Raw genomic sequence first — 14,522 nt, 5'->3', positions numbered from 1 at the left:
AATCTAGTGAATGGTTTAAAAATAGGTTGCGCTGTATTTGCGTAACATTTTGCACATTAATGTACAAAGCTGCTAATAAAAATAGGATCTGATGAAGATGCCTAACAGCTATAAACTTTGTAGTTACTTATGTTTAAAGCTTATTTGAAAATTGATGGTTTCAATGAGTATTCTTAGCCTAAGGAAAAGAAAACATCTGGCTCTAACTATTATCTTAGTATCTGCCCATATATATCTCTCTCATAGAACCATAGAATCATAGAGTTGGAAGGGACCTCTGGAGATCATCTAGTCCAACCCCCCTGCCAGAGCAGGGACACCTTAGAGCAGGTTGCACAGGAACACGTCCAGGCGGGTTTTGAATGTCTCCAGAGATGGAGACTCCACCACCTCCCTGGGCAGCCTGTTCCAGTGCTCTACCACCCTCAAGGTAAAGAAGTTCCTCCTCATGTTTAGGTGGAACTTCCTATACTCAAGTTTGTGCCTGTTACCTCTTGTCCTGTCACTGGGCACCACCGAAAAGAGCCTGGCCCCATCCTCCTGGCACCCACCCTTTAAGTATTTATAAGCATGGATCAGGTCCCCCCTCAACTGTCTTTTTTCCAGACTAGAGAGACCCGATTCCCTCAGTCTTTCTTCATAAGAGAGGTGTTCCAGTCCCCTAATCATCTTGGTAGCCCTGTCAAATCTGTCTAAATTCCACCGGGTTTACAGCTGCATTTAAGAGTAGACAACTCTGCCAATGGTAGACAGTCAAAGATAGCCTGTAGTTTGCAATTGCTTGTATGCAACCTAGAGACCAGGATGCTATGAATTGATTCATTTTTACTAGTTCATCCAGTCTCTCATTAAACGGAAGACAGAAATGGAAAAAAACTCAATGCAAAAGGGAAAATGATGCATGAAATCTGCATCATGTCCAGGTGGCATGTGCTGAGCGCTTTCTGTCACACAGGGTTGTTGGTTTGTTTTTAACATGTTGTGGTCTTCTGACCTTCAGCTAGTTCTGGAGTCAAATAAGTGCAACCAGAAAATTGGTGTGCTGCTTCACTGTCCTTTATCCTTTTTCCTGGTAATGTTATGCAGCTCATGTGCCACTCCATGTAGTGGAGGCATGTTGTTTGATTTTTCTGAGCTGAAAAGGAGTTACGACCCTGCTGTGTTAGCTGCATTATATACTTCAGGAGTTAGAAACAGTCAAGGGACCTTCAGGTTTGAGTTGTGGAGAGATTTTCTGTTACCCTTATGGTCTACAAACAGAAAGACAATTAGAAAATCAGAACTTCAGTTGGAGATAGGGAATAAGAGATAAGCAGGTTAAACTTAATTTTTAAGGGAAATACTGAGTCCTTAGTATCTGGTTACTGAATGATTGATCAGTTGATCACAAAGCTCATAGTGAGGAGGGAGTATTGTGCCTGCATTAGACAGTGTCACTTGAAGGGATAAGAAATTTGATTAAAGACTATTTAAAATGTAAAATATATAGCTGCTATATTTTTTAAGCATTTCAGTGCCATAGTCAAGCTTCTTTATTGAATACGGTTTCCGTGAAGAGCTTGTTAACTTTATACCTAAGGTCGTACTTTATTACCTTGTTTGCAACTGAAAGTATATTAAAATCTATATGTGGTCATTACCTGGTGTTTAGATTTTACTGTTACATCAGAGCTGGGACCATGAAGAAAGGCAAATGTATGAGCTTCTTATTTCTGCTTGCACAGTGGTATATCATTTGTAGGAGTGAGTGAGCAACGTTGCCTCCCTATCTTGAGGTGGTTATAGCCCCCTTTTGAGGTGGGGGGGAACTGGGTGGACAGTCGTGTAGGACCCAGGCTTCCTGCTGTGTCTTCTGGCTGGTACGTAAAGGTGGGTGCTATCAGTACTTCTAGCAGCATTGTTTAAAAGTGGAGCCCGTCTTCAGATAATTTCGATGTAGAAGCCTAGAAGTAAGTTTGTGCTAAACCTCAGTCTTGCATAGGTGTTTATATTGTGGGCCAGTGCTAAATACAAGAGGATTTAGCATGATGGAAAAACTGCTTTTGCATCTGTATTCCTGGTTGCCCAGTTCTGTGAGTGGCAGTCTTAGCTATGTTTTCCCTCTTTACTTGAACGAACAGCCTACCTCAAGTTTACCAATCCCACTTTTGAGAGAGATGCCTAAAAGTCAATTGGAAAGGTACTTTGCCACCTTTCTTTAAATGCCTCTGTAAATCTTGAGTTTTTACCTTTTGAAGACTTACCAGAGACTTGTGACTTTCAAATTTTCATCTGTCTTCTTTTTATGAATTTTTTCTTCCTTTACTTATGATATAAGGGGTTGTAAGAACAGTCAGATTGTGGTGGAGTGTTTAGATTTTTTGTTGGGTTTTCTTGATGCTTCAGTTAATTGAATATTTGTGGTTAAGAAAATGATTAAACATTACTATTTATTTTCCTTATTTTTAATCCTGGGTTTTGAGCCTCAGGAAGTATTCTCATATTACTTTTAGCAATTGTTTGGAAAAAAAAAAAATAGATACTTGAGAGATATTAGCTGTAAGATACTAGAGCTGGTATTGTGTTACTCATTCAAATGATCGTCTGTGTAGAAATCTAAGAATGGCAAAGTGCAAGGGTTTAATTATATTTGAAAATATAGATGAGGACTTACGTATTTTTAAAGGTAGTGCTCACAACTTATGTCATAACTGTTAGCATTTGGTGTTACCTGAAAACACCACACATAATCTTCTTTCGTCACACCTTTCAGCATAAAAGCATTTTGTTTTATGTCACACCTTTCTATTCATAAAGAAATAAATGGATGTACTTTAAATAACAAGACAAGGAACGTATCAACAGCCATTCCATTGGCAGTGTATGTATTGGAAGCTGTAGGCTTATTTTCCCCAGGCCAGAAAAAGAGGGAGTTCTATCCAGAATTTGACGTGACTTTCTACTTCAGCCTCAGTTTCATTATAAAAATTCAAAGCAAACTTATCGCATGGAACAAAGTCAACTAAGCAATTAAGCCTTCTAGCAGCAGATAATTTGCTTGTTCTTGGACGTGCCTTAAGAGTTCTTTTGTTTTCAGTCAGCCTTTTAAATGAACCGACCATTAAACAGCCTCTTGAATATGAAAAATTACATCTTGAGTCATCTAGTTGAATAGTTGATCTCCAGCCCCAAACACTTAGTAAGGAAAGCTGCTTTGTTAAATTTGAAAACTATTTTTCTTTGTGGAAGCTGGGATTTGTGTCATAAGCTTGTAGAATTGCAGTCAGTGTACACCTCTAGAAAATGTGGAGCCTCTTTAATCTTTCAGCGTGATTCTGCCCAATAGCTTATCTTTTCCAACATTTTCTTGTGTTTGATTTTTTTTTTTCTTTAAATTCCCCTATTAGTAGTGTAGCTTTTCAAAACATTCTGCTACATCAAAATGAATTTTCATCAGTTAGGTTCATAGAAATGTTAGTCTTCTGTTAGCTCTGTCAGAGTCAAAACCCCTGGTTTGCAGATGGCCTCCTTGATTCTGGGTTTGTTCTCTTTCACTTGAAGTTTTTGGGAAAAGGACTTTGACTTAAAACAGGAAGAGTTATCCTTATTGTCACTATTGTATTCTGTGCTTTTATTTCCCTTCTGCTTCTTGTTACATCAAAGAAAACTTTAGTTAGATTTACAGGTTTATAGTGATGCAGGGTCATCTCAGCTGCTTAATACAATGCTGACCATCCCACTTCCCTGTTGATTGTTTGAACTTCAGTCTAAAATGTCTTTAAATATTCTTTATTTTTGATTCTTTGATTTGGAAATAGTCATTGGGGAAAAAAATCCATAAAGGCATTATCATACCTGTTTTTGAGGACCCTTCTTAGTTTGACTGTGATGCTTATGTTGTGAATCCTGTCATCTGATCAGGGCTAGAACGGCAAGAACTTGTGAGAACAATTGATTTAGATCTTGGATTTTTTCCTCAATTTATTGGGGCTCTCCCCCCACCATTTTTTTTTTTTTTTTAGTTTACTGCGGTTTTTCTTAACTGCCCTTTTTCTAGTATGCTGAGATTCTTTTTTTCTGATTTACATCCTAGGATAATTTTAGTTTAAATTTTATTTTAAAGATGGATCCACGGATACAGAAATGGCAAAAGATTTTTAAATTTATGAATAGCCTTTTGGAACTAAGAGTAAAGCTGGAAGGGATTTTCTAGCTCACTGCATGTACTTTTGTGTAACTTCAGGCTCTGTGCCATGTGATTCATTTAAAAAGCTTGCTGAGCTGCTATTTAAAAGCAATTATTTTCTTGACTTCTCTATTCCTGTTGCAAAGTTGTATACAATCTAATTGTCCTAATGTTTATAAACATCAGTTAATCTCAGATCTGAAAGTATTCAAATATATTTTCAAATCTATATGTTCTTGTGCCTATACTGCTTTTGCTTTTGGTGCCTGGTAGTTCCCAAATGATTAACACAGCATGTTTCTTCAATGTCTTTGTGTTCCTTGACGAAACAACACAAGTTCTTTTGATGGGGCTGTCCTCCTCTTTGTCTTTGTAACAGTTCTTCCCACCTTTTCTGGTTGCTGTTCACTTGGCTTGGATAATAGAGTGTTAAATGTTTGCAACCTGCTTTTGTTTCACAGAGGTTGCTTGCTCACTTGGCCCATAACTTGCTCGGAGTTCAATAAATGGTTGACTCTTCAGTATTCTCTTCCATCTTCGGCATGCAGCTTCTTCCTTTTCTTTTAATTACACTTAATATACTTGTTGGATACTTACTTTGATTTCTGTGCTGGTCTCACTAGGATATAGATATTTATTGCAGGCTTTGCAAATGTGTTTTATAGCATTTTATGACAAGGTTGCTTTACATTCAATAGCAAAGCAGCAATGACAGTGGTTTCATTTTTCAGCAGTTTTGTGTAAATGTCTATGGTTCACTGTTCTCATCAACCTCAGCTTCAAAAAGAAACATTTAAAACTATTGTCTGGTTTTGAATTCTTTATTAAGAAAGCAAAGGCTTAATAACCAAATTTGTAGAACCGTAATCAGCCATCTAAGTCATGTTTCTCTAAGGCAGTCCCATCTTCCCTGTTCTGCCCTCCCACATCTCAGGGTTGCCTATTGGCATCCACAACAGGTAATTCTTTGTCGTGCCCAACTCCTACATGCTAGGATGTCTAGCTGTGATCTTGGCTCTCAAGAAGAATGCTTCATGTATGAATTTCTTTATGCAGAAAACATATTCTGAAGCCTACAGTAGTACTGAATATGCTCTATGTTGATGTTAAGTCTTGCCTATACCAGAAGTTAACAAGCTGGTTGTTTGCAGAAATTAGAATGATGGTTGATTCCCTCCATCCTTGTAGCTTCTTTTCTGCTGCATTAACTTTTGTGATCTTTCACTAGTGTTGGTTAGTTGTGTATAGTTCTTATGGGGTTGTGTTGGTAACTGTTTGGAAGAGAAATAACCAGATTAACTTTATTTGGACTGAGTTATAGAATGAAAAGAAAGTAACTATGACAATTCTCTGTCTATGTAGCATTCTGTTATACTCCTGAATAGTTACAGTAAGTTTATTAAAATGCTTGTATTCTTACAGAGAAAATGGATCACTTCCATGCTTTTTGATTGTCTAGTCTAGCTTGTTTAACATTCGTGTCTCTTCCTCTAGGGATTTTTGGCTAATCAGAAGAGAGCTGAGAACTTGAAAGATCCTTCTGTGCTGCCTGATTTGTGTTTGAGTCATGCAAATCAGCTGATGATTATGTTAACTAATCACAGAAAACTGTTAGATATTAAACAGAAATGTACCACTGCCAAACAGGAGCTTGCAAATAATCTACAAGTCAGACTGAAGTAAGTTACAACCTTTCAACTTTATATTGCTTCCATTTGCATAAAGACTGTTTAAAGAATGCGTGGAATATTTGGTAATGCATAGAGTTTTTCTTAATGGGAGATAAAATAAAAGTTGGGTCACTTCAGTTTGTATACGAAGTTACTTGTAAGTCTGAAACAAGTGTGAAACAAAGAGAAATTGAGAAACAAAGAGAGTTTAAACAGTCTTCATATCAATAAAACAGTATCCAAGAACCTACAATCCCCTCTCCTCTCCTCAACCTCAGAAGCCATCAGTATCTTATTTAAAATTTGACTGGCAATTATATTGATGTTTTCAAAGGATTATAATAAGCATAAGTGAAACATACTTCAGTAGCTTGTGATCACATCAAAGCAGAAAAACATGCCAGTACTTTGTTTTACTTGTGGTTCGTGAAAAATAATTATATCCAGTCACAGCCAGTAAAAATAGCAATCTTTCACGTAAACATCATTACTGTATAACATGGAAGGCAGTAAGTATTCTATATTGTTCAGTGGGAAATAGTTTCTCACGTTACCGCACTTTTTAATTGAAAGCTTTAGATAATTTGTCATGTCAGATACATAGGAAAAGTATACAGAGTTTAATAATTCTTGGAAGGAAAAACGTTGTTTATGCTAGCAGCAAATAATTAGGCAATGTTGTGACCCTGTTAGACATTTTCTATATGTTAAAGCATTTTTGTAGTATACACTTAATTCATGAGTTTAGAGGAAAAGACTTGCATCACTTTGCATTTACTCTCTATACCTCACTAGCATATTTCTTGCTAAGAGGATAAATCTGAAGAGAAGAATAAAGTGCAGTTGTTTAAAAAAAAAAAAAAAACCAAACAACAAAAACAAACAAACAAACAAAAAAACAACAAAGCCCCACAAAAACACAAACAACCTGCCCCCACTTCTTCTCCCTTCCCCGCCCCCCAGAGAAAAAAAAAAAAAAACGAAAAAAAAAAAAAAAAAAACCAAACCAAAAAACCCAAAACCCACCAAACCACAAACATACAACAGCCACAAAACAAACCCACTGTATTTCGGGTCAAACCAAAGCCTCTGCTATCTTGTCTTCAGTAGCAGTTAGTAGCAAGTGACCATAATGGGAATCTAATAATGGAGACAGAACATAAGCTTCACTATATATAAATATTTTTAGAGAAGAATATTCTTATCTAATCTAGAAGCAGCTCTTCTGTGTTTAATTGCTGATTTATTTTTTTTTTCTGTGAGCTAGTCCAGCTTCTTTTGAATCCACAAACTCCTGTTTTTTGCAAGTTCTGCAACTTGACTATATGTCGTGTGAAAAATATACTTCCCTTTGTGTTTTGAACTGGCCACTTGTTGGCTTCATGTAATGCCCTCTTTTGTTTCTTACTACTCATTACTCTGAGAAAGTCAACAGTGGGTTTCTTGTAGTTTCTCCATTAGTATAAGTTCCTAGTTGCTTAATGTTGACTTCTTCTGTATTTGTTTCATTTTTACTTCACTTCTGTCAATAAAAACTTTTTTTTGTTACTTGCGGGGTATACCTCCACCTTATGCCTTCTGTGGGGGCAAAGTTGCTGTAAAGTTTCCCCTCAAACACAACACATACTCACCTTTTCAGTAGTTATCCTGCTATTTAGTTATGTTGGTAGCTGTGCTTGAAATTAATGTATTGATTGTATTAATAAGATAATTGAAGATGTGGTTGCAAGGTGTGAGAATTATTTGTAGTGCATGAGTCGATGGTGTGAACTTTTCAAAGTGTTTTGATCTTATTTCTGTGACGGTATCCCCACCCTTAATATTTCTTGTTAATGCTTTTCAATAAGTATTTTTAGGATTTATAAATAAAAAGCAGTTGCTCTGGATGTACCAGCTTTTTTTAATTCTTCTGGAGAAAGCTATGTTATCATTTCGTCTTAAGGTTATGTATGTTAAGAGCATTACTTGTCAAAACCAATACCTTAACTCAAATAATGGTAACTGTTCATTTTTTGAGCACTGATGTGGGTATCTTACTGTGAGAAATTAACAGGGAACTGCAGGATGACTACTGAATTCAGAATTGCTTGGTACATCCAGATAACCTGTTGTTGTCCCATGTAGAAAGATGTAATTTTTGAGTTCATGCAGACATGTTGCTAATTTTAGTGACATTTAAATGCAGAAAAGATGACTAAGTTGTTATCTTCTAAAGTGTAACCTACTTTTGTAGGTGGTGTTGTTTTGTAATGCTTCATGCTGACCAAGATGGAGAGAAACTACAAGCATTGCTACGTCTTGTAACAGAGCTCCTAGAAAGGGTCAAGGTTGTAGAGGCTCTCAGTACTGTTCCTCAAATGTACTGTCTAGCAGTTGTTGAGGTTGTGAGGAGAAAAATGTTCATAAAACACTACAGGGAGGTAAGTAGAACTTCAAGACCAAACCTTTGTGTCAATGTATAAATTAAGAACTAACGACATATTTTTTTCCCTTCCGCAGTGGGCAGGTGCTTTAATAAAAGATGGGAAACACCTGTATGAGGCTGAAAAGGCAAAAAGGGAATCTTTTGGCAAACTGTTCAGTAAGTACTTTCTGTTCTGTGAAATCAGAATCGCGGTTAAGTGATTTCTGTCCTTGTAGTTAAAATACTTTCATTATGTTGTTTACATACCTGTATAATTTTTTTACTTAAATAGGAAAAACATGCAGTGTGCCAGGTGGTCGTATTATGAACAAAATATTTTTCTATTAGTCAAATGAATGAACTGTTTCATACATATTACCCAAAATACTGTAAAAGTTCTAATTAGTTTAATGCTTATGAAAGGTAAGATTTCTAATTATTACATTTGAATGCATTTTCTGTTTGAACGTGTTCTGTGAGCTTTACTGTTCTTTTAAGTAACACTTTTTAAACCATTACTGAATATTTGAATACCACTACAACTTCCTCTGTACTGCTTCAGAAAAAAAACAATAATGAAAACCCGTGTCTAAAGAGCTTGACAAAAAGTTAAAAATTATGAAGTTGCTTGTAAAAGAAATCTGATTTCTTTTTTCTCTCTTCCTCTGCAAAGTCTGCAACTTCTGTTCTGAATGAACTGCTAAAATAAGAATATTGAGCAAAAGGTTATCAAAATTTTGGAAAGGAGATTAGCAAGTTTGCAATTAAAATTTGAAAAAGTAGAGGCTTTTGCAGGAGTGAACATTAAGCAAAAAGGCTTCAGTGAAGTGAGACATTCTACTTGGATGGTGGGTTTTGCATGAAGTTCTGTGGTCGCTTGCAATTTTATGTTATCAAGAAATGGCATCATTAGTAATGCGTTCAAATTTAATTCAGCTGTTAAAACTGCAGTAGCTCAACTGTTTTCTCTTGAGGCATTGTTTGTATGTTGCATTTCTTTCTTTTAAATAACCATTTTTTCTTTGCTTAGGGAAGTCTTTTCTAAGGAATCGTTTGTTTAGAGGACTTGACTCCTGGCCTCCATCCTTTTGTGTATGTACTCAATATATTTTGGCGTTTTATTTCATTTTTATGAAATTTCATAAATTTTAAAACCTAAGCTTAACTTATTCAAGCTATATGCCTGTCATGTTGCCCTGACATTGAAGAAGCTGGGAGCTAGTGTTCTTTGCTATTTCAGATGACCTGTATTAACATTGGTTCGTAACATGCAGTGTAGTGGGAGAGGAAATGTCAACTTGATATGCCTTTTTAACAAAGAGTCTGTGGTATTGAACAAAAACCTGCTATTAATGATCAGAAAAAAGAAGCCAGGAGGGATAATTTGATCATCTAATCCTCTCTTCTGAATAATATATCCATAAAATTAATCGCATGGTAAAAAAGTAAAAGGTTTTTGTGTTTTTCTATAGTTGCTGGATAAATGGGAAGGCATTTTCATCTCTTCATAGAGTCATAGAATGGTTTAATTTGGAAGGGACCTTGAAGATCATCTAGTTCCAAACCCCCTGCCATAGGCAGGGACACCTCCCACTAGACCAGATTGCTCAAAGCCCCATCCAGCCTGGCCTTGAACACCTCCAGGGATGGGGCATCCACAACTTCTCTGGGCTGTTGCCCAGACAAATTCTCATTGGCTGTTAACATGAAGGGGTGAAAAAGTATAGCTGTAATAAAGCATTGCCTGTTAACTTTGATTTCATACAGCTTGGTTAATTCGAGTAAGATAACTCTCCTTGATTCTGATGTTGCCATCTCACTTTGCCTTGATTAACCTTTTCAAGCTTTTCCTTTGCAGCTTTTTTTAAAGTATACTTGGAAAAATAAGAATGCTACTCACTTCAGTGTTTTGAATACTGAACTGAATTAATACTTGACTGTATGTTTAGCAGCACAGGAAAGAAAGCTTCAGTACCCTCCCTTATGCCTCAACTTTTTGAACACATCCTTAATGTTTATGAAGCTTGGTAATTGGGAGGAAGGTAGGCTAGATGATTGTTGAGGTTCCTTCCAACTGAAATATGGTATTCTACTGCTGCCTGAGGCACTGTGTATAGATTAATGACTATAAATGTGAATGATTTTTTGAAGGGTTGGGGGCAGGCATGGTTCCTTTAAAAAAAGTATGAAATTTTTGAGAGGGAGATAAGTTTAACACCAACTTTTATGTTATTAATTAAGCTCTTTTTTAATCCTTCCTTAGTTATCTTTGTATTATTTACCTTAACAACACAATGTGTAAATTAATTTCTTAATACAGACACGAAAACCTCGCAGATTTGACAGTGAGCTTCCAGATATCTCATTAAGTGACTTGCAGTTTTTGCAGTCTTTTTGTCCGTCAGAAGTACAGCCGTTACTCAGGTAAAGCACCTTTTTAAACTTCGTATGTTACGAAAGTAGCTTTCCCCTGCTCCTACCCCCTTTAACACACCCCGCCCCCCCCCCCCAAGTTCATTTTTCATAAGGAACAGGCAAGATGTTTTTTTTAACCGATATCATTCTTAAGCAGTGGTCTTCACTGACTTAATGGAGATACGTACTTTCTGTATGCTTCATGTACTTAAACTTGGATGATTTGAACACATGTATTCTGTATTGAGATATAAAGGATGTTGGACATTCCTTCTGAGCTGCCTTATAGCTAAAAACCAAAAAAACTTGTTGTCAGTTTTAAACTGAAATAAATTCATAACTTTGTTTTGTCAGATGAGAATTAGATTGATTTTTTTTTTTTATTATTTGCTCTTCATTAAGTGATATTCTGGAGGAAATAGAATAAATTTCTTTAGCCCAGCATGAGATCATAGAGATCTCCTGTATTCAATTACTGCTTTTTCTCTGACAGACTTATTTTACTAAACAGCATATTCTCTAAGTGCCTCTGCTGTCTATGGAAGTCCCTCACCGCATTGTAGTGACATAGCTTTCCACTTGATGGCAATAGAGGTGGGATTATGTCATGTTCCTCCTGGTTTCTGGGCTCAGGATTACATTTGATGGAAATATTGATCATAGTGGTGGACTTGCAACTTGAGTGGGCAGAGCTGTCACACACCTTTGTAGACACTGAACTTCAGAAGAAGCTTTAGAGCAGTACTTCCTGTGGTATTTTCATTTAACATCTGAAGAGCAAGCAATAGGCAAACTGAGACCCAGCACAAAATAATCTTCTGTCAGTACTGAAGTCCTGAGTTGCATAATTAAGATGGTGCTTCTATTTACTTACAATGCTTGTCTTCTGAAATTATGTTTGAACAATTACTGAAATCTTAATTCTACAAAAATACACTAGATACCACTTGCTATATATATAGAGAATGCAAAATACATTGAAGTGTAATCTGCTTTCATTATATTGTTAGTCTGTGTGAACTCCTGCTTCATGATTTCAGTGGAGCTATTCCTGAACAAATTAAAAATTATGGATATACAGACTCTCAAGACAAGTTAAAATTTGCATTTCCAGGGGTTTAGAAAATTTGCAATTGAAAGTTTACCTTGCAACACTTGCAATGTGATCATGACACATTAATCAGTCTTTTAATTTAGGTTACCTATCATTAAAATAAAATAGTAGAGAATTAATAGCTACTTCAGAGGAAGAGCTGGATTGGAGAGAATCCAACTGGAGAGAATAGAGTCATTTGCAAACATAAGTGCTTCAATTACAGATCTAATCATTATCAATTCTCTTCTGCTACTGTTATTTTTAACTGTAGGTACTACTGGTAAGTGTTTTCCTCAGAAGGAAAGACTGACATATTATTTCTCTATCATTGTGTTTATCATTATCTACTCCTCAAAAACTCTCAAGTTCTTAATTTAAAACACAAATACCAGGTGGTCTTAGTGGATTTTCCATGTGAAATAGATAGCATGAAGAAAGTACAAACCTTATCCAGAGGGAAGCTTAGTCTTGTTGGAATATATACATAATAATTTAATATATTGGAATATTAACCTAACAACGTGAAAAAAAATTTAATCCTGTACTGTTTTTAAGGGTTCCCATACTTTGTGACTTTGAACCTCTTCACCAGCATGTACGTGCTCTACATAACCTGGTAAAGGCAGCACAGAGTTTGGATGAAATGTCACAGACCATTACAGACCTGCTGAATGAACAAAAGGTATTTTTGTTTTTCTTTACCAAGAAAAGAGAATATTCTATTAAAACAGCATTATGAAAATACTCTTTATCAGCCACTTCAGAAGGAAACTTTATTTTTCCAGATGTAAAGATTAGTTGGTCTCATAACTGCATAATAATAGTTTCCTTTCTAATCACGTATTAGTAAATATTCTAAGAATTTTGAGCTCTTCAACAAGTGAGTCTATCTAGAGAATTGTCAAATGACAGTGAATACCTTCTTAACATTTAACAGATGCTTATATTCCACAGAAATTGTAGAAGTATTCTGTTAATATTTCTGTTTTCTGCCATTTTCTCAAGCTTCTGTGGGCAGTATATGTATATTTTGTCTTGTCTCTTGAAGTTGTTAATTCTAGATTTTTGCATTGCTGCTTAAGTCCTTTTGGCACAAGCAGTTAAGGATAGTTTAGCGCCTTGGTTGGTTGTCCCCATTAGCCTGAATATTGATGTGTCACCTACTCCTTTGTTGCAGTCCTGCTTTTGGGGAAGGGAAGAAATATGTGCAGTCTTTTTCTCTGAGTAAAGAAGGAACAGGTGGCAAAAAGATCTCTTCCTGGTTTCACTCTACCTGTCAAGCAGGTTCTTTCCCGTAGAAACACTATTTCTGCCAATCACTTTTGCTTCTGTCCGTTCAGCCTCTAACTTTCGTAATGTACCAAACAAGGTCCTTTTAGCTTCTGACTGTAGCCTGTTGCAGTGAAACTCTGGGTGAATTTAGCAATGCTTAAAACTTTATGTGAAGTTGACTGGTTCAAATTGGGTTTCTGTAGCAGTTTTAATATAGAAGAGTTGTCATTTTTGTGCGACTCCATCATCTACAGTGTAAGAGTTTGTATGCGCTTTGCTGACTAGAAGCATCTTCTATAACTGCCAAGGTTATGGGCATGTTCAATTTTGAATTAGCAAACTCCTGACATGAAGTTCTCTATCTTAGTTCTCTGGGACTTGAGCAAGAGATTTACTGGCAGTCTTTCATTTATGTAAAATATGATATCTGGGTTGCTCTTTGTTCTGTAATATAGAAAAGGTGTGTTATTACCTCTTTTCTCTCTTTATATGTTTTTTAAATGAACAGCCATTAAGAACCAGAGTGTTAGGGCCTGACAGCTGTATTAGCCAGTGGAATGGCTAGCAGTGGTGTAAATTTTGTGAGATCTGGGAGTTTTCTGAGCATGCTCTTCCAACAGACCGTGCTCTGAAATACAGACATTCGCCCCCAACTTGAAGCATCCTGGAATTTATCTCATTAGAAACCAGGATAGTGGCAGGTGTTCTAATGAATTATTTTTTCACTAAGGCTTGCAGTGTCAGAAGTGTGTGAAATAAATCAAAAGAGTAAGTTTTAATTAAATATACATAATATCAATAGAAAAATAAACAGGAAAGGTGCCTTACTTGTTCAAGTCTTAATGGCTTGCCCTTTTTGGTTCAGATTTGCTTGTCTGAGAAATGTTTATTGGTATCTGAGTGCACAAAAAAGATGTTTTCCAAATCAGGGGAATCTGTTCTTTCCACTCTTCTCTTATGCTGTGCTTTGACCAGTTGGGATTCTTGGCTGACTCAGAAATGTCAAGTGCTTAGACAGATTTAGATAATTGTCTCTTTCCTTAGAGTAAATTGCATTGCACAGGCAGAGCTGGGCCATTCATGATGTCATCTTGAAAACGCCCATTTCTGTGTGTAACTTCAATGATTCATTTGAACTCTTTTTTGGAATTGAAGCAAATAGATCTGTCAGATTTTTCTTTCTCAATGACAGTGCTTTTGTTATTACTTGATGAAAGATACTAGGTCTTTCTCTGTGTTGCTCCGTTCCACAGATGATCTAGAAGTGTTTTCTAAATTGTACTACTTTTGCCCATGTTCTTTTTCTGTGTAGAATTACTGAAATAATTTGGAAATGTTCCTTTCTTATCCTTAGTATTACTGGGGATTTACAGTATATAATTAGAAGGCTGAATAAACATTTAATAATAGTCCTGAAGATGCCTACAGCTTCATGCACCTACACATTCTGTTGGTGAACTGAGATATATTCCCAGCTTGGTGCAGGGTTGGCAATGATTG

General features: G+C 36.2%; 1 protein-coding gene across 2 annotated transcripts in view; it reads left to right on the top strand.

The window, feature by feature from the left end:
* The window catches only part of RB1CC1 (RB1 inducible coiled-coil 1), a gene marked incomplete at its 5' end in the record, with an annotated part of 66,365 nt that overhangs the window by 24,450 nt on the left and 27,393 nt on the right, over positions 1 to 14,522 (top strand). For both annotated transcript variants that reach the window (XM_082498876.1, XM_082498875.1), the window contains 6 exons: positions 5,660 to 5,844; positions 8,069 to 8,255; positions 8,335 to 8,416; positions 9,270 to 9,331; positions 10,560 to 10,663; positions 12,306 to 12,432. In XM_082498876.1, the coding sequence (XP_082355002.1) occupies positions 5,660 to 5,844; positions 8,069 to 8,255; positions 8,335 to 8,416; positions 9,270 to 9,331; positions 10,560 to 10,663; positions 12,306 to 12,432 (747 nt within the window). The remainder of the gene's footprint in view (positions 1 to 5,659; positions 5,845 to 8,068; positions 8,256 to 8,334; positions 8,417 to 9,269; positions 9,332 to 10,559; positions 10,664 to 12,305; positions 12,433 to 14,522) is intronic.

This window comes from Vanellus vanellus (genome assembly GCF_965231255.1).
Source record: "Vanellus vanellus genome assembly, chromosome: 2".
NCBI lineage: Eukaryota > Metazoa > Chordata > Aves > Charadriiformes > Charadriidae > Vanellus > Vanellus vanellus.
This window is presented reverse-complemented; position numbering and strand designations above follow the sequence as displayed.